General features: G+C 42.6%; 1 protein-coding gene across 1 annotated transcript in view; it reads right to left on the reverse strand.

Annotated features, from left to right (window-relative positions):
* Window positions 1-12,601: 12,601 nt before the first annotated feature.
* Window positions 12,602-21,274, reverse strand: part of LOC101426327 (tripartite motif-containing protein 54) — a 32,871-nt gene continuing 24,198 nt past the window's right edge. Inside the window, exon 4 of the mRNA XM_058301450.2 lies at window positions 12,602-15,935. Coding sequence (XP_058157433.1) covers window positions 15,303-15,935 — 633 coding nt within the window. The 3' untranslated portion in view covers window positions 12,602-15,302. The remainder of the gene's footprint in view (window positions 15,936-21,274) is intronic.

Consider the following 21,274-nt stretch of genomic DNA (forward strand, 5'->3'; position numbering starts at 1 on the left):
ACTTTTATCTCATGAAATTCCAACTACCAAGTTATAATTGTTCCTCTAGTGTTCAGGAAAATACACAGATGAACACAGACTAGTCAAATGATATGGTTATTTATCTTTTCATTACTAATGATAGAAATGAAGAGAAAAGTTTAATCATATATTTCACGAAAACCAAACCCCATATTCCTTTTTTGACCTTTAGCATTAATATAATACCAACTTTACTCTTGTTACAAAAACATTACAATGTTGTCATAAACTGCAGTCTATAAATTACCTTATATTGTGCTAGCTAATATTCAAAATTATTTTAAAAATAACAATAACCAAAGCAAGCAGGGTGTTGCTGCTGTGGTTAAGAACAGGAAGCTCAAAAATTAAAAAAAAAAAAAAGAATAGGAGGCTCAGGAGTCAGCAAAACAAAGGTTCAAATCCTGGCCCTACTCAAATACCACCAGAAACTTTGTGGAAGTAATGTAACCTTCCTAACCCCTCAGTCCCTAGATGTAGCATCAATACATTGAACAAAATGATCTGTAAGATTTACTATGCATCCAACATATATAACATCATACAATGTATGTCAAGCACTTCATGTGTACCATCTTATAATCATCTCTACTGTAAAATAAATGGAAACTGGTGCTTTAACTGGTACTAAAAGTGGTTCAATAACTTGTTCCAAACTTATTACACTTGAGTTCATTTCACTGCAGTAAGGATGGACGACTCAAGGTATGAAAACCTTGGCTCTTATAAGCCAAAAACTTTTCCTAGAACTAGGATTGTCTTTACTTTTAAGAGAAACTGACAGCCAACACGAAAACCAGCTAGCACCTCTCCCACAAACCCTAATCCATTCTCACTTAAAACATTTTTCAATTCTCAAACATGCTACCTAAAACATATTCATTTTTCAATCTTAGCAAGTAGAGGATGCTTGCTATGTACTATTTTTGATCCAGCCCTGTCAATAGGTACTGTATGGCTAGAAAGCAATCTGACAATTTGCATACCAAGAACTAAAATGCTCAAGCATTTACAAGTATACATAAAATTAATCTAAAAAGTGTGTGTATATGGGTGGGGGGCACAAATATCTACTACAATACCATTCATTAGGACAGTGGTATCCATTTTTCCACAACCCAAGGCATAAAAATTATTTTAATTTCTAAATAGTACTCATATATAGGTATATATGCACTATTACACAACGCTAAATATATTGATACTGTTTGTGAATCAATACTAACCCTTACTCTTGCATTTTCTGTATTTTATTATATACAAATTGCTTTTATGACCCACCAAATAACAGACGAGGGGAGGCCATCGATGTTCAGTTATGCGAGCAATCAAACACAGAACACATATACATATAATTTATGGATTTTAAGGATTAAGGACTCAAGGACATTACATCAAAACCTTAAAACATACACTGATTACAACTAGGAAAAAGAAAGGAGTGCAAACTAGCTAGAATATTTTCAGATCTTTAGAATCTTTCCTCCTATAAAGCTCAAGTACAAGATCTAGTTTGATCTTGGCTCCCTCATTTACTATCTTCAGGCACATCACAGTGTTTTGTTTTGACCTACAAAAACCAGACACATCTTACAGGTTAGTTAAGAGGGATTATAAGTGAAATAGAAAAAGCACCAAGCACAATGCTAGACATAGTAGATGTTCAGTATCTTGTAGTTGCAACCATCAATATTAGTTTTTTAACTATTATTTGGCAGGATGCTGTTAGCTAAAACTACCCGATTTTTATCTCTATAGAGCCATCTGATCATCCTAAAAAAAAGTACCTAACATACTTTTCTATCCACTTTCTATCCTTATTCACTTATTACCTAATACTCTGTACTACTCTCTCTTAAAAAGCAAAACCTACAATGAAGTTCCACATTTTAAAATCTACTTGTATTTTAGTAAATAACAATGCATCATACAGCACTTAAAACACTTGCTGTATAGTCAATACCTTAAGGTAAGAGTTCTTAAGCTGAGTCCGTAATAGGCTTCAGGGAAGATTTCGGTAAACCCCAGAAATTATATAATTTTTCTCTGCAGCTTTTACCACATTTCCAAAGAAGTCTATGTCCAAAAGGTTAAAGTGCTATGGTCCTAAATATACATACATTGCATGGATACATTGTGAAACTTGCATATTAATAAAGTAAAATATATTGACTTCACCTTTGCATTTGTTAATTTTACTAAGAGCATTTTTAACAAAATAGCTTCTAGACTCTTCAGATATTATAAACTTAGTCCGAAAGAAGGCATGCTCTACTTTTCATGTATTTTTCATGTATTTAACACTCATTAAGAGTTTGATATTCTTAGCCAGAACGTTTTCCTAGAAGTTTAATTTCCTTTTACATTAATATACATAATTCCATAACTAAGTAGCTAAAAGTTTTACTTTTAAATACCTTTATTCATATTCCATCTGTGTCCGTATAAATTTCATTTTGGTCTTATAGAAATGAAATACCCCTTCCAGTATCACCAATCAGTTTCACTTGCAGTTATCAAATACAAATCAAAAGTAGAATACTGGCCACTTAATTAAGATTCCCTTCAATCTCCAATACACAGCTGAATGTCAACCATATATTTATCTAATGATGCTGGCTGAATATTAAAGCATTCTCATTACGCAAACTTTCCAAAAGTACTTTACTTCCTTTTTTAAGAGCACACGTAGTATTTTTAGAAATGGACACCACCAACAATGTAATCCATGTATAACCGACAAGGTAATGTTGAAGTTTTTAATTCATAATTAAGTTTCTCTAATGAAGGCTAATCTAAAGATCAGTATTATCCTATTGAACGTTACACTGACTGAGTTGATGTTACACAGTTAACCACTATATGCTTCCCAATCTCATTTCCTCTCATTCATTTAGACACAGCAGGTATATAAGATGTTCATATTGATTACATCAATATATTGAAATTCTGAATTCTTAAAAAAAGTGACTAATACCAAGCCAAATGCCAGGATTCCTTTTTAAGCAGTGCAAATCATTAATTCCGGGCAAACTTCTGCTAAACCGAAGGCACTGTAGGCCACCTCTATATACCTAAGAAAAGTAAATCCTGCAGCAAACTCCATAATTAACAAATATCAAGGGTATTCCACTTGGGTGACCCGGTTTGCTTAACTGTCACGACATCATTACGCCTCAATCCTTTGAAATCTGCCTTCCTAACCCATTATATTGATATCCCCCTCTCATGCCATCAAAAAACCAAAGTATGGTCTACATATCCTCCAAGCAAAGAAAAATTAGGTTCTAGTTATTTAATCTACATTCCAAAAGTTTACTGTAATTAACTATATCCTGTAGTAGACTATTCATAATCTACACTGTGCCCAGTGAAGCATTAAGAAAAAAAGTTCCCTCCTAGGCATTAAGCAATTATGTCATTGACCAAATAAAAACAGGGCCGGGTGGGGTAGCCAAACAAAGTTAGTAAAACTTTGTAATACTAACACAAAGCAGAAAGAAAACTTAATAGACAAAAATGCTACCCAACCATATTCATCACTAGTATGTCTTTTTAAAACACATCATCTAAAATTCCTAAAATATTCCTAAAGAAGCAAGAATAACACTTGACAAAGAGGTAGTTAAAATTTTAGCTGCAGGGGAAGCAGGTGTGGCTCAAGCACTTGGGCTTTCACCTACCACATGGGAGGTCCCCGGTTCAGTTTCTGGTGCTCCCAAAGATGATGAGCTGATGCCAACAAGGAGACAGGAGAGACACAAGCTGGGAGTAGATGTGGCTCAAGAGATTGGGCACCTCCCTCCCACATGGGAGGTCTTGGGTTTGGTTCCCAATGCCTCCCAAAAAGGAGACTAGGAGACACAGAGAGCATGCAACGAACAGACACAGAAAGCAGACAGCAAGCGCCAACAAGGGAGGGGGGAGAAATAAATAAATTCATCCCCCCCCCACCCCGCCCCAAAGTCAGCTGCAACTGGTCTCAGAATACTTAAATCTTAGATCTAGAAAGAGGCTAAGAAATCACCTGGACAATTTCTTCACATCTGAGATGAGGCTGTGGAGATGGTAAAATTTTTGAAATTGCAAGTAGTCAACTAGAGAAATCTAAATTTTTAAAAGCAACTAGACAATTCACTAGAACTGCAGAGTCCATTACAGTAGCCATTAGCCAAGAGATCACTTGAAATGTGACTAACCCAAAGTGATATGTCTTGTAACTATAAAATACACTCTGGCTATCAAAGACTTAGTACAAAAAAATACGCAGTAGCTCTTTCCATCTGGTTATCTAATAAAGTTCACTCTTATAAATGACTGCAGAATGTTTAGAACACCCACCCACGCCAAGGGCTAATTACACCAGTCGTAAGCTCACATGAGGCAATATTGACAACTCACTATTCTTCTATGCTCATCCGTTATTCAATTAATACTCTGCAAAAAAACCTTTATTGTCTACAGAAAAGTTTCTTTATACTATTAAAAACATTAAGTATTTAAGACACGTGCTGGTCATTGATGGCAATTTGGTTTCCAACTCCTGAACTTGAGGAGAACACGTCCCACTGAAAAGAAATAAGCAGGGCTGCTTTTACTACTCCTTGGAGAAGGCCAGAGTTATGAGTTATAAGAAAAATAACCTTCAGAAGGGCTGTTATTCAAACTGTCTTGTCATTAGCCCTCCAAAAAAAAGATATTTCACGTGAATACACATGCAAATAACTGAATCAAGTTTCATACAATACTTTTTAAAATTTTCATCACCACCCTCTTATAGTGATTTCATGACTCAATTAGTCAGAACCTGCAGTCAGAACACTGGTTTAGAGCACTACTGAACTATTTCCACTATTAATAAATCCATTAATATATTAACTATTCAAATAAAAGTTCAAAACATCTACTGTGTTGTACTGTAAGCCAAAAAGTTTTTACCGGTGCTAACAGGAATAAAATATCCTTAAAGAGTAAAATATTTGAGATCAATCTAAATTACCGATTTCTTCACTCTATGATATAAAGTCTGACTTCAATACAAACAGGTGTTTTTGTTTCCCTCCATTTTTCAGTCTTGCAAAATTCACGATCCTCTCAAATTCGCTAGGCCCACTTTAGAGGGGGAAAAACGGCCTGCTTCAAGAAAAAGAAAAATACCCTCTTGCTGTCAAAGCAATACAACTATTTGAAAGGGTTAAACTTGTTCCCTACAACTGAAATTTTTTCAATACTCAAGGGACCACTTTTTAAAAATCTATCTGGTACGTCATATATCAGGAGTTCTTAACCTTTTTAGTTCCACAGATCCCTTTGCTAGTCAGGTGAAAACTACGGAGCCCTTCTCAGAATGTAGTGTCAGTTAGTTTTTTGACACTCAACAGAAAAAATAAAGATAATAAGTGATTTTTTTGAATTCAAGCTCGTCGATCCCTGATTTAGATGATGTCAAGGGATATGTGTATCTCTCTAAAGGTCCCTATGCTTCAAAATAATACTTTTAGCAACTGTGCATAATAAACCAAACTCCTCACAAAACTCACTCAAAGTAAGTTTTTACTTCCTTCACCACAGGCACTCTGAATATACTGGAAATGAAACCAGGCTGCCATACAGCAGAAAAACCTAGAAATAACTCTCTTATTTGCTGAGCTACATATAAATTTGGAATCTGACATTCAATTTTCTTTTAACACTAGGGCATGATTTTCTGGCCAAAGGCAAGTGAATGCTAAATAATGTTTAAACTTTAGGAACTGAGTGCTAGGAAATCAGTATTAATCAATAAAGTGAAAAAAGAATATTCGTCCTGTCTCTGATTAACGTCAAGCATGTAACACTCACTGGCCCCAAAACCTTCTTCTTGTTTGCCAACCCTCTCATTCTCAGGTTGCTAAGTCCATTTTATATATGAATTGATAAATAAGTAAAATACACACCATCACCTCTGTAGCAGGAGGCAGGGGACAAGAACTTACTGTAAAAAGTTAGGAAGACCGAAGGCCGTGGCTGGCCAAGGACATAAAGGTTACCACATTCCTCACACTACAGCACACCCGAGAAGTTTGTTAGCTAGTCTAAAGGTAGGCACACCGATCCAAGTCTCTGCAGCCTGGAGTCAAAGGTTAAGGTTACTTCCGGTGATACCATGCAGCAAAATCAGCCCGGTCTCCCTGGATATACTCTCCTCCTTCCCTCGTTCCCCTCCCCCGCGCCAAGGACGGCTGCTGCAGCAGACCTCCAACCGCAACAGCTGCTCCCAGGATGGGAAGATGCACTTGGCCAAGTGGATTAGGGGCAGGGAGCCAGCCCCAGGGCTCTCCCGCCCCCCTAGCCCCCGCCCCCCCCATCCTCGCCTTCTCCGCCCGCCTCTCCGCCCGCCCCGCACTTCCTACCTTCCCTCCTTCATCCCAGCCCCCAAGGCCAAGGTCTCCCCGGCCCACAAACCTGATAGCGGAAATGACGTCAGGGGAGAAAACTGACAGCACGCTCAGCCAATCGCGCTCCAGCGGGAGGAAGCGACAACCAATTGGCAGCGGCGCGGAGGGCGGGACTTCCGCTGGCCTCCAGTTTGATTGAAGAAGTGGGGGAGGGGCGAGGGGTAAAGAATGTGAAGAATGACCCCCTCCCCCCCGCCATGTCGGTAATGAGTTGGGCGGGAAGTGGAGGGAGGGGGCTGGGGACCGGCCCCAACGCGGCCACGCGGCACCCATCCCCCGCGCCTCCCAAGTAGACTCTGAACCCCGCCATCCCAGCCCCGCGGCCTCCCCACGCGGCCCGCCGGGCGGAAAGCCAGCGCGCCGGCCCGGCCACCGCTGAGACGACTCCGGGATGGCCGGGGGCGGAGGGAGCAGGCCCGCCCTCCCCAGCGCTCCAGCCCGCAGGCCGGCCCGGCGAGACCGAGTCCGGTTCACAGCGCGCCACCTCCTTCCCAATCCGCAGCGGCTGATCTGAAGGGAAAGAAAATGGCGGCCGCCCTCTGCTCCTCTTCCCGCCCCCGTACCCACCTCTGGCTCAGGGAGAAGGCCTCCGCCTGCCGCCACAACGGGAGCGGGCTCGGGCCCGCGCCCGCCGCTTCCCGCCGACGCCGCCCGGGAAAGAGCGGCGGCGAGGACCCGGATGGAGGCGCTGGGCGAGCGCCGCCGCGGCAGCTTAAGGGAAGGCACCGCGGCGCGCGAGGAGGCTCCGGCGGGGTGGGGCGCCGCGGGCGCGCGCGGGTCGGTGCCAGCCCATTGGCGGGGCCCGGGGATTGACACGCGCCTCCCCCTCTGGCCTTCGCCGAACCGGGCTCTTCCCGATCCCACTGGAGTGGAGCGTATGGGCCCGCCCCCTGCGGAGCCCGGTCTTCCTGGCCTCCAGTGGGGGCGGGCCCAAGGCGAGGGCGGGCGCGGACCGCCCCGCTGGGTCGGCTCCTCCTTCCCTAGTGGAGAGCCCGGGAGAGTGGCGGACGGTGGCCTTCCTCCTGGCCCCGCCCCCTGCGATTTCCGGCGGCCGCCTCGCCTTACTCCCGCTCTTCCCAAACGTTTTCCAAATCCGGTTGCTACGTAAGGCTCTCCCGCCCTCAGCTCAGCTCTTTTCCACGCTGTGAGGTCTTGGGCAAGGTCAGTCCCCTCTCTGGGCCTCAGTTTACCCATCTGTGAAATGGAGCTATATCAGCCGAATGATAGAACTTTATTCCATTAAATAACCTTTTATTATTTTTTTCCAGCCAGCTTTTCCATGTTTTGTTTCGAAGATTTTGTCTACGAACGTTTTACAAATTTTTAATTTTCCGATTTTAAAATTGGGATAAGATACCTGATAGCCTTTGTTAATTTAAAAATTACTTCCTCCATCCCTATTAGGGCTTCGCAGAGCTAGGACTGGAGAAATAAGTGATGAAAATGCCTGTAGTTCTAGGGGTCTCTGGTTGGGAGTCGCAAAACCTGGCTTTTCCTCTGTATACTTGCCAAGACTTTGTGTATGTCACTTAGAAATGAACTTGAATTCAGCTGTCATAAAACTGTGTTTTTGTTGTTTTTGTTTTTTGAGGAGGTACTCGAGATTGAATCCAAGACCTTGTAAATGGGAAGCACGGGCTCATCCACTTGAGCGACGTCTGCTCCCCAGGATTGTGTTTTAAACTGCCTCACAGCCTATTCCTTGTACCTACCTACCTTTGTGATCTTAGCTCACACTACCTGGGTATCAGCTAGCCTTCTAGCACTCTTAATAGTATATGCAATTTATACTAAAGGAGGTAGGGAGGTGGAGAATTTATTTGTGGGCTGTCCAGAACAAAAAACTCTTTATACAATAGAGAGAACTTGAGTTTGGGCCTGAAGGATGGGTGGGATTTGGGGGGAAATTTCCCAGACTGGGAGGAAGATGCATTCAGAAAGAAAGGAGCAGGCCAAGTAAAGTCCAGTGAAAGAAGAGTTAGGCTGCAGAGGGCATGGAATTCCTCAAGGCAGGGACCGTTTTGTTCACTTCGGAGGGTGAGATTCAGAAATACTAGTAAATAAAATCTGATAATGATAGAGGCTGAGGTGTGAAGAAAGCAGAGAGTCAGAGCTGAGAAGTGATGCAGGCTTCACCTGTATAACAGGTTGGTGGGCCAATGTGTTGTAGCAAAGATTTATAACGAGCTTCTGTAGCGCTATGAGACATTATGACATTTTATTCACATACTCATCTGAAAGTTCTTGGTAAGTTTGAAAAAGTACATGGGGAATAAATTATCTTCTACTTTCCAACCCATGTTTCATTTCCTACCCTTGAAAGTCAATTAAATGACCTCAAAGTAGAATCCATAAATGAAATGATTATTTAATAGATTGGACTGTATAAATTAAATAATATGAAAAACCCTTAAAATTAAAAATTAAATTGTAAAAATAATTTTATCTGTAACAGACAAAAGATACCAGACTGCTTCTTCCAATTATAGATTATTCCTCATTTCTGTGCCTTGAGTTCATTTATAAAATGGAAATTATAATGGTATTTAAATTATAGAATTGTTATAAGGATTAAATGAGTAAATATCTCAATTTCTTAGAACACCACCTGGTATACACAAGTGCTATATAAGAGTTTGCTCACATTCTTAATACATGAAATGAAGGGTTTCTATTTTCCAAATCAGTAGGAAAAAAAGTGAACCACCCTATTAAAATCTGGAAAACCAATATGAACTGGCAGTTCAAAAAAAAAAAAAAAATAGCCAATTAATGTGAAATGATCTGATCTCTCAGATTCATCAGTAAACACCAGTGGCAGATGTGTAAATTGATACTGGGACAATTTGGCAATATGAATTATAATCTTATGAAAATATATATCCTTTAACCCAGCAGTTAGTTACTTTTAGGAAATTTAGAAAATAACAGGACAAGTGTACAAAAATTCATCTGCAAGACTATTCATCTTGTTTAGAGTAGCTTCAAATAAACACCATCTCCCAGATGATCATAGATGATTGCTTATCTAAATTATTGTACATACATGCCATGAAAACTATGAAAGCAGTTTAGCTCTATATTATATATAAATTGTATATATCTAAGTGAGAAATATATAAATTATATATTTATATTTAAGTGAAAAATAGAAAATAATATGTATGGTCCGATCCCATAAATCTTAGATAATGATTAGTTCTGGGGTGGCATTACTTACAATATTTATTTTCTTTCTACATTTCTGAATTCTTGGCACTGATACCTATTACTTTCATAATTGGGAAAAATTAGAAAACTAAAAGCTATGCCAGAGACTGTTAGTTGTCCCCCAATACCCACTGTCTCCTTTTTCTAAGGCAGATAGAATTCGAATTTTTAGAAGATTGCACAACTACTTAGATGTGGCCACATGACTAAATGCTGGCTGGTAAGCAGGCGGATGGGAGAGGTTTCTGGGTTCTGCCCTTTAAGGAAAGGGCTTGCCCTGTCCTTCCCGTTTCTGACTTCCAGCTAGGTGGTAGAGAACCCTCCCAGCCCACTAACTGTGTGAGCGCAACAGCACAGGGCAAACCGAGTCCTCTAGGGGCTTCACAGGGGCAGTCTCCTCCCAAGCCTGGAATGTAAAAGAGACCTAACTTCCAACTCATTCAAACCCCTGACATTTGGCATGTTCTGCAAGTGTGCTCTCATGCTGCGTGTAGGTTCTTAGAGGCTGGAGAGGGCATTTTGTGGAAAGAGCACACAGCTTCGGGATCAAGCACAATGGATAAAAGCCCCAGCTGATGTTTTCTAGGAGGTGCCTTTTGGCAGATAAGCCAGGTCCAGTTAAATCAAATGTAGGGAAGTAATTGGAGCTCTGAGTGACAAACAGAACCTGTTGATGGTTAGTGATGATTATTTGAAGTGCTAGTAAGGGTAGGAAGAGCCTGCCTTTGAATCCTCACTGGGAACCTTACAGAATGACCTATCTGCAACGCAGATCAGCCCGTTAGTCCCTTAGGTTCAAGTCTGAGCTCCTCCCATGCCTCATGACTCAGCATCTTGCCCAGCTCTCTTCTGATACCAGCAGGCTTCTTCCTGTCTGCTTAGTCATACTTTCTGCTGGTCTTGACCTCAGCCTCCCTCTGCGGCAGTGGCACGGCCGTCTAGAATGCTTGTCCCCATCTCCCCCTGGCTGGTCCTTGTCATTCAGATAGCATCTTAAACCTCACCTCCTCAAGAGGCCTTTCCTGCCCACCTAGTCGGAGTGCCCCATCTTCATTACCCCATTTTTTACTGCATTTACACTATGTTAGCACTATCTGAACTCATCTCGTTTATTTATTTGATTCTCTCCTCAAGAGGGCAAGGACCTGGTCTGGCCTTCCTCACTACTGTATCCCCATTTCCTAGAACGGGGCCCAGCACAGTAGGTGCTCTTAAAAGATGGCATGAAGGGTCCAGATGCAAAAAAAACAAGGAGTATCTACAGCTGCAAGCAAAACAGTTCCTTCCATCTGCCCGACAATATCTAAGCCTCCTCTCAATCTGAGTGGTCAGAGCGGAAATCATCCCAAATTCCCCGAGATCGAGGATTGAACAAACAGAAGGGTGGAGGGTAACCAGGGACCAAGGTAAGAGAAGAACTTGTAACCTTGTTATAAAGAGACTGGTTACCAGGGCTCCAGAGGGGTGGGGGAGGAAAGAATAGGTGGAACACAGGGCATTTTTAGAGCCCTGGAATTGTTCTGTATGATACTGCAGTGACAGACATGTGACACCTAATGTTTATCAAACCTATAAAACTTGAGAGTGCAAAGTGTAAACCATGGACTATAGCCCGCAGTTAGTAGCAATGCTTCAATATTGGCTCTCCCATTGTAACAAATGTACCACACCATTGTAAGATATTCATTAATAGAGGAGAATACGTGGTGTCTGTGGGGGGAGGTGGGGGGGTTATATGGGAATCCCCTATACTTTTGATGTAACTTTTCTGTAATCTAAAACTTCTCTAATAATGAAGTTTATTATTACAAATAATAATAAATGCAATTTTTAAAAAACAAATGTGTGCAGATGAGGATAGTTTAGTCCGCAGTGGAGGCTGAGTTAAAGGATACATACAAATGGAGGGTCCATGAGGGAAGGGTCTGGGCCACCAAGGTCAAGACCAAGCAGAAAGTATGACTAAGCCGACAGGAAGAAGGCTGCTGATACCAGGAAGAGATGCTGAGTCATGAGAAGGCCCACAAACTCCTGCTGGCAGAGGTTCCCAAAGTAGCTCAGCCCCAAACAACAACTCACAAGTGTGCCAGTGCCCCTGAGGCCCTGCCCTTCCACAAATGCCCATTCTTCAGTGTCTACCTCCTCCACGTGCAGCCTTAGGTTCTAACTTCCCTCTGTCTTGTTCCAGCGAGGCAAATGAACTTAAATAACTTAAATAAAGCAAACATGCCCCTAGAAACTTTCTCTGACCTCCACCCTCCATCACTGCCCCTCCTCTTTTGGATTCCATGCTCGTTCTTTGTGCACTGCTTCACCCCCACCCCAGGATTTAGCATAGACTCCAAGAGCCTTCAGCTCCCTTGCAGGGCTAGAAGTGCTGCTGCCTGAGGGGGTCCCAACCAAAGGAGGGGAACCCACAGCAGCTGTGTATCCTATCATATCACACACAGAGGCTGAAACTGGTGATGTAGCCTGGGGCGGGGGTGCGGAGGGAGGAAGCAGCCCTGTCTGGTTCACAGAAAGCTCTTTGTTGGGCCCACACAAGGTTTTAAATCTAACTTTAATTAGCTGACAGCATTTAAATGGATGAAGACATTTAGCATAAAAATCTGGACTTCTTGCTTGTCTCAAAAGAAATTAGAATCTTGGCTACTCTCAGCCCGCATTCCAACACGACAATATTTTCTTTCTGTGCAGCGTGGGCTCTGCTATTTGTCACAGGTCCCCCACACCACCCCCACACCACCCCCCACTGAGCCTGCTTCATTTGTATTACGCCTGGCTCCTGTAAGTTGGTGTCCTCTGGCCTGAAAACACAGCCTCCTCTTCTGGGCATTGCTCCTGACCCACTTTGGCAATGGGATGTTGGACTAGGCTTTTTATCGCAGTAACTTGGTTAGCAGGTAACACAGGTGGAGCCAACCATGGTGTCCTACTGCCCCTGGCCATAGTGATTGTTCCAGGGGTATATTACATAAATCAGGCCAAAGACAGTCCTTTCCCTGTGTTTTAGTTTCCTAGGCTGCTCAAGCGAATACCATGAAATGGGTGGAGTTAAACAATGGGAATTTATTCACTCAGGGTTTTGAGGTTAGGAGAAAGGTCCAAATCAAGCCATCATCAAGGCAGTGTTTTCTACCTGAAGGCTGTGGCGTGCTGGCGCTGGCTGCTGGCAATCCTTGGTTCCTTAACTTGTCACATGGCAAGGAACATGGTGGCCTCTTCTGGCCTCTCCCTGCTCTTTCGAATTCTGTTGGTTTCAGCTTCTGGATGCTCCCTCTTTCTGTCCCTCTCTGAATTTCATTCTGCTTATAAAGAACTCCAGAAATAGGATTAAGACCGATCTTGATTGAGGCGGGTCACTCCTTCAGTTAGTCAGCCAAAGGGGTGCTGATGCAAAATACCAGAAATCAGTTGGTTTTTATAAAGGGTATTTATTTGGGGTAGGAGCTTACAGATACCAGGTCGTAAAACATAAAGTTCCTTCCCTCACCAAAGTCTATTTGGAGCAAGATGGCTGCTGACGTCTGCGAGGGTCCAGGCTTCCTGGGTTCCTCCATTCCTGGGGATTGCTTCTCTCTGGCTTCAAGGTTCCTTCCTTCCTGGGGCTGGCTTCTCTTTCTTCTGCGTGCTGACTTCCCAGGGCTCCAGCTTAAGTCTTCAGCATCAAACTCCAACATCAAAACTCCAATATCAGAAACCCTAGCTCTGTCCTTTGCCATGCCTTTTATCTGAGTCCCCACCCACCAAGGGGTGGTGACTCAATGCCCTAATGACATGGCCCAGTCACAATCAAAGCCCCAATCATAACTCAATCATGCCCAGGCACAGACCAGATTACAAACATAATCCAATATTTCTTTTTGGAATTCATCAATTATATCTAACTGCTACAGACCTTAACAGCAGTAACCTTATCAAAAGGTCCTTTTTACCCACAGGAAAGGACTGTGTTTAAGAACATGTTTTTCTGGGTTACCTACAGCTCCAAGCCACCACCCTTGAGAATTTATTAAACATGAACTGGGAGAAAAGAGCCCCCTTTTCCCTCAGATCTCAAGCCGTACAGATATGTTCCCAGTGAGAAGAGGGTAGCTGCAAGAATGAGGCAAAACGAGACTTGAGAAAGAGAAGCAAATATGATAAGACAAAAGACAGAGAGAGAGTTCCCCGGATCCATTCATCTCTGAGGCCAACTCTGCTCTCACCATTTCCCCAGTTTGTTTCAGAAGAGCACACATTTCTATCTTTTCCCAACAGCAAGTAGCTCGATGGAGTTCTGTCACTTGCAAACAGAGTTCTGACTAATAAGGAGGTAGTGGAAAGAGCATGGGCTTGTGAATAACATTCAGAATCCAAATTTCAGCCACGCTACTAACTGCAATTTTGGACAATCCATTTTTCTCTGGGAACGTCAGTTTCTTCACCTGTCCAATGGAAATGCTTACCTCATATGGTGGAGGTTGGTATCCATAATATAATTCAGAAAGCATTAAATAAAATGCTTGTACAGAATAGCATTCTCCAAGTATTCCGTAAACATTTGTTGGACTTTATGGGAGCTGTTTCATAGACACTTGTGAATTTGAATTAAAAAGAGTGAGCTTCTCGGGGAGCAGATGTGACTCTAGCAGTTAAGCACCTGCTTCCCACATGGGAGGTCCTGGGTTTGGTTCCCAGTGCCTCCTAAAAACAGAGACAATTAGCAAGCAAGCAAATGAAAAAACTAACTCAGGGAAGCCATGTGGCTCAGTGGTTGAGCACTGGTTTCCCACTTACAAGGTCCTGGGTTCAATCCCCTGCCTCCTGTACCTCAAAAAGAAAAAAAAGTGAGCTCCTTCCTGAAGAATTATAGCAATGTGCTTTAAGGAGATTATTTCCAAGTCAGTTCTACCTTCAAAGATTCTGGAAGCTAATGCCTTTGATGAGATGGGCTTGGATTTGCATTTTGGTTTCACTATTTAAAACACTGTGCTCTTGGGCTAGTTTTTTAACTTCTCTGACCCTGAGTTTCCTCCTATGAAATGTAAAGAATCATACTCAAATAACTCACAGTTATTTGGAGAATTAAATTAAATCATTAACATAGAGTGCCCAGGAGTGCCTACTAAACATCTTTTAAAAAATATATACAAAAATCAAAAAACCCTGTAGTTATTATTATTGTGACAGGAAAAGAACAAAAGCCATGGGCAAAAGCTAGCCAAAGGTTTCGTTTCTGAGGAATTATTGCTATTGTAATTTCTAGTATCTGAGGGCTCAATTGAGCTAAAATTGCGCAGTAAGTAATCAGAGCACAATGCCGTTCTGTTCACTTGCTTCAAGAACTCACCTCCTGCACCACCCCCAGCCCGGCCCAGCCCAGCCTCTCCCACTGTTCAAAGCCCTCCTATGTTAGCTGCAGGCATAATTACTCTGGAAACCAGGATAACAAGCTTTTTAAGCAGATTTCCATTTAAGAATAAAAAGGCCTTGTATGACCAATTAGCAGCATAATATTCCAAATCAAGAGAGAAATCACAATGTGCAAAGAAATTTTTTTTTCTTTTTTTTTTAAGAGGCGAACTCTAGCTACTTCCTAAATTAAAACCAAAATGATAGCAGCCGTATACATTTTGAGGCCAAAATATTACTCTATACTGTTGACTCCTTAGACACGACCTCAAGCCTCTGTGCTGAGGACACACGCGAGGAAGACGTGTAGGCTGCATAAGATGCGTTCCCCGGAAGCGTTGCCTCTTCTTTCGGTTTTGGAAACGAGCCCAACGCTGACTTGCAGAAAATCTGGAGAGTCTCTTCTGATAGGTCGTCCTGATCTGGACAGCCTGCCCTCCACGCCTCAGGGAAAGGAGCCTCACAGAGCTCCTTCGGGAGGACAAAGTCACTGATGGTTATTCCTTTAATGAGCTCTCGAAAGTAGTACCTAACCGAGATAATGTCCTTGGTGGGGACCTGGGGTAGCTCGGTGCCCTCCAGGAGTTTCTCCATCTTCAGCTTGAGCTTTTTCTCCTCATGGAGAAACTGCACGGCATTCACATGTTGCTCCAGCAGCGTCTTCATCTGCTGGTAAAGCTGCCGGGGGGCTTCGAATTCTCTGGCAACCAGCTGCAATTTCTCTAACTTGGAGGAGTGCTCGTTCTCCAGCTTCTTTTTCAGGGTGGCCATCCGGCACCTGACGCAGCGGAGCAGGAGGTTTCCGATGGTGTCAATCATAGTGCACGCGTCCGCCGCGCTGGCCAGGAGCTCGCGGGTGAGCTGCGCCGTCTCCTGTGAAGAAAGCGTCAACATTTCTTCAAGAGGGCTCCCCAGGGAGGCTGGCCTGAGCTCCTGGCCCTAGGCGCACAGGCTCCATCGCTCTCCCCCAGCCTTTGTCTTCCACATCGACACAAGCCCGAGACTGCGGATCGTCCGCCCAGTACCCATTTTTCCCTCTTTCCTACCCAAGGAACCGTGATTCTGCGGGGGCAACCATGTGGGCAGCTAAAAATAACTACATTCATTTCCTGCTTCCTTCATAGATAAGGGTGACCAGGCATGAAACATAAGCAGAAGTTGAAGTTGCTGGGTGGAGCTTCTGGGAAAGCTGCTTAAAGTGGGGGAAGATGGTTCTGGAACAAGCCCCGTACTCTTCGCCCTCCCCCTTCTTCCTGCTGGGACCATGGGCACGAGGGCCCGAGGCAGGGCGGCCATCCTGTGGCCGAATGCTGAGGAGAGCGCGCTCCTCCTGGCTGAGGGGGAGAGGGAGGAGCCTGGTGGGGCCGCCACACTAGCCAGCCCTTGACTTCTTACCTCTTTACATTTCATTACGCTAAAAAACCAAGCCCCCTAAATTTTTTTGTTAAAGGAGGTACCAGGGATCGAACCCAGGACCTCATACATGGGAAGCAGGCACTCAACCACTGAGCCACATTGACTCTCCCCACTCATATTTTTAGAAAAATTTTCCACACTGGATTGTTCACTGCTTAGAGTGCCCATCCCTGTCTTGTCTACCTCTTGATCTTCAGTTCCTCCTGTGAAAGTCAGATGGGTCATACCTCTGCCACCAAGCCTTCCCTAACAGGAACCAGCACAGTGTAAGGGAAAGCGCTTGGAGAGTGAAACCCTACAGACCCTGGGGATAATCTTAGCTCTTTCCTGATGTGTATACAGTCTTTTGTCTCGTTGCCTGCCTTATCAAAAGAGATCATGTGGGGAATGGATGGGCTCAGCATTTGCAAGCCTGCTTCCCACATCAGAGGTCCTGGTTCGGTTTCTGGTGCCTCCTGAGAGGGAAAAAAAAAAAAGCCAGACAGGCAACAAGCAAAACAGACAAGGGAACCAACATACTGGGGAGCCCCTGAGCTCACTGGTTGGATGCTGGCTTCCCACATACAAGGTCCTCGGTTCAATTTCCTGTCCCCAGTACCTCAATATAAATAAAAAATTAAAAAAATTTTTAAAAGGGGTCATGTGTTATTAAGAGAACTAAATAAATAATGCACATATGGCTCCTAGCATGGGACCAGGCAATAAGACTCACCGAATTTCTCTCTTTGCCCTTCCTTGGGACTTCCTTCCCCTCAGGCAAAACTAGATCCTTCCATTCTGTGTATTTCCAGGTCTCCTATATGTCTTCCTCACTATATTTCAAGCTTAGTGGGATTTCATTTGATGAGCATTTGGATTCTATTGGTTCAAAATAACACACTATAAAAATATTCTAATATTATATTCAAACTTTGAAATAATGTGACCCTCCCCCAAATGGAAGTTCCTGAAGAGTAACAATTCCCAAAACCACAGTTTTACAATTGACCATTTAGCTGGAAAATACATGTGGCTGCATTCTCTACTGGATCCATCATGAGTTGACCACCCAGTGTGTGTTTATGCATTGTTAGACCCATTAGGTTAAGCTGCTCGATTAATCTTCTCAAGGGCAACAATAACAAACATAATAAATATATAACATAATATCAGGATAGTGATCAATGTTCTCAGAAAAGATCAAGATAAAGCAGAGTCAATGGACAGTGGCAGAGGACTGCGGAGGAGGGTAGCTCTTTGCGTGGTCTGGAAAAGCATCTCGGAGAAGGTGATCACGGAAGAGGATCCTGAATGAGTGATGAAGCCTTGGTAATATTTGAGCAAAATATTTTCCCAGGCAGAAGGGACATGAGAACAAAGGCCCAGAGAAGGAAACCAACTTGGCATGTCTGAAGAGCAGGGAGGAGGCTTGTGAAGCTGAAAGACTGAATGAGGCAGAGAGTGGGAGGCAAGGAGGGTAGAGAAGTGTGTCCAGATATGGAGCCATGGCCAGCAACTGAATTTTACAAGCAAATTTACCAGCCCTTACCCCAGGGGTTTCTAACAAGGAATGGGAGGTTCTAAAACACTTAAAGATCACACAAGCTGTTAAGTGGAGAAGAGTGGAGCCACCACAGTGATCCAGGCCAGAGATGGCAGAGAGATGGAGAGAAGTGACCAGATCTGGGATGTGGCTGAGTTGGAGTTGGCACAAAGGGCAGTGGAGTGGATGAAGGTGTAAATCATAGATGGCCTGAGCTCTTAGGGGAACAGTGGTCCCTTGTCCTTAGGAGAGGATTAGGAGGAACAGGTTCAGGAGGGAAAAACAGGAATTCTGTTTTGTCTGTTGTGACAGTTTGGGGCTTTTCATGGATCACAAAAAGGATCATGTTCTTGGAGCTAATCCATTCTTGTGGAACCTTTGATTGGATTGGATCCAGCTGGGGGAACTTTGATTGGATTGCTTCAGTGAGGCATGACCCAAGGTGGGTCTTGGCACTCTTGCTGGAGCCCCTTATAAATGAAGACCTGAAAGCAGAGACACAGAAAAAAGCCTCAGAGACAGAAAAAGAAGTCTCAGAGGCTGGAGGCTAGAATAAGTGGAGCACAGAAGGTCGGGAAGAGATCCCCAAGAGGCTCAAAGAGAGGAGGCCTGGAGGAGAGGGGAGAGACGAGCTATATGCCTGAGTGCCCACAGCTGACCTTGGAGAGAAAGTAAGCCCAGGGAGAAGCAAATGCCTCCATGTGCCTTGCCATGTGGCAGCAATTCAGGATCACCAGTAGCTGCCCTTCGGTGAGACAGCATCTCTGACAATGCCTTCATTTGGACATTTTTGCAGCCTCAGAACTATAAGCTTTTAACCTAATAAATCCCCATTATAAAAGCCAACCCATTTCTGGTCTATTGCATTACAGCCTTTAGCAGACTAAAACACATGTGTTGCCTGTGAGGCTTCCACTGTAGATTTCCAAGAGGCCATTGTATGGTTGGGACTGGAACTCAGGATGGAGCTCTCAGTTGGGAATATAAATTGGGTAGGCATCAACATATCGGGGATTTTAAAAGCTAAGGGACTGGATGAAATTTTATATGGAGAGAGTAACAGAGGGCTGAGGGCTGAGCTGTGGGGCACGCCACGATTTATAAACAGGGCAGGAGGGCCATGCATAAGAAGTGACCAGGTTAGCTGTAGAAGTTGGGAAAGCTGTAAAAGAGTTGGCTGCTAGAGATTAAGTGGCCATTTTAATTCATTCTAATCTAAAATGTAGTTACTGGACACCTGCTAGATATCGCACAAAGTGCTGGAAATAAGTGTTTTCTGATATGTTGACTCATTTGGGCAAGAAAGAAAGAAATTAATAAAGAACAGACCAGTGATCTCATTTGTATCCTTTACCCACTTGAGTCTTTTAAGATTTTAACTATTTCTTTATATTTTCTTTTGAAATCTATATTTTTATACATTTAGTTTGTTTGTTCTTTACTAGTAATTATTTGTTTCTTTTTTTTTTTTTTAAGGAGGTACCAGGGATTGAATCTGGGACCTTATACAAGGGAAGCAGGCACTTAACCACTGAGATACACCCACTCTTCTGTTTGTTCTTTAGCACCCAAAATTTTTTACAGTTATGTCAGAAATGCAGGAAATATTAAAATGTTACAAATGATGGGTTTTTATACTTGCACAATGATCTATTTTCTACTAAATAAGTGCAAAATTACCCTTTTATTATTATTATTTTGTGCTTTTATAGGGACAACAGAGCTACAAATACAAATAAAAAATTTAACATGACAGCATTTGAAATAGTCATTTGAATTTCTATTTTTACCACAGGCCAACTCCAATGGAGAAATTCACACAAAAACAAGCTCGCTTATTTACTTGAATCCTGAATCTCATTTAAAATATACTTGGATTCTGCAGTATACATCATGATGCTTTTCTAAAGTATCCCCTCCGTGAATATCAGAGTGAAGTAATTTGGGTACCATGGAGCAGAGCCCTAAGTTCAGCATGTAGCTTTGGGGCATTTCTCAAATATATTCATTTTAAACCTTCACCCCGATTAAACTCTAGCTTAAAATGTTCATGGTCCTTCACTAGAGTCAAGATACGAATGGTTGCTAAAAATCTGCTGGTCAAGCCAAAACATTTGTAAGTAACAGGGGATAAATTTAATTGATTGGGTTTTTAGTCTTGCTTAGTCTCCGTCACAGAGTCTAGCTCCTAACAGGTACCCCCAAAATACAAACAAACGAATGAAGAAAGGGCATATTTTATTTATGGCTAATGCCATATACTTGCTAGAGTTCAATAAACATGATTTTTTAAACACAGCTTGTGGAAAACAGTTGTACTGAGTATAATTGGTATTCTATAAAGTGTACAAAATTGTTAAGCTTTGAAACTTATTTGATGAATTTTGAAACCATGACCACAGTCGAAATAGCAAACATGTTTTCCACCCCCAAAAGTTTCCTTGCGCCCCTTTGGAATTCCTTCTCCTCCTCTTCTCTACTCACCCTCCCCAGGCAACCACTCATTTTCTTTCTTTAATTATATATTTGTGTGCATAACCTCTAATTTTATCTAAATAGAGTCACACCCTTTTTTGATCTGACTTCTTTCACTCAGCCTAACTATTTTCAGATTCATTCATGGGCTGTATTGATTTGTTTATCCATTCATGTGGTTGTTTCCCATTTTTGACCATGATAAATAAAGCTACTATGAGCATTTGTATACATTTGTATGCATATGTATTTCCTTTCTCTTGGGTTTTGAAACCAAAATTTAAATCATATGTTTAATTTTTCAAGAAACTGCCAAACTCTTTCCCAAAGTAGCTGTACTATTTCTCATTCTTAACAGCAGTGTCTAAGATTCCAGCTCCTCTGCTGCCTCCCCGACACTTGTGATGGTCTAGGCTCTCTTTTAGGTGCGTTGGTATCACATTGTGGTTTTCATTTGCATTTCTTTATTACCTTACCCTTTCAATATTTGTAGAAGTTGTAGTTATGTCCTCTTGTTGCTGATATTGATAATGTGAGTCTCCTCTCTCTCTCTTTCTCTTTTTTTTTTTTTGCCCTGAGTAGTCTGGCAATTTTATTCATCCTCTCAAAGAACTAGTTTTTGTTTTATCTTTTTCCTATTGATTTTCAATTTTCTATCCATTTGTTTTCTGCTTTTGGTCTCTTATTTCCTTTATTAATATTTTTAGGAGGTACTGGGGATTGAACCCAGGACCTCATAAATGGGAAGCTGGCACTCAATCACTTAGCTACATCCGCTCCCTTATCATTTCTTTTATTC

This window comes from Dasypus novemcinctus, chromosome 8, assembly GCF_030445035.2.
Source record: "Dasypus novemcinctus isolate mDasNov1 chromosome 8, mDasNov1.1.hap2, whole genome shotgun sequence".
NCBI classification, from domain to species: domain Eukaryota; kingdom Metazoa; phylum Chordata; class Mammalia; order Cingulata; family Dasypodidae; genus Dasypus; species Dasypus novemcinctus.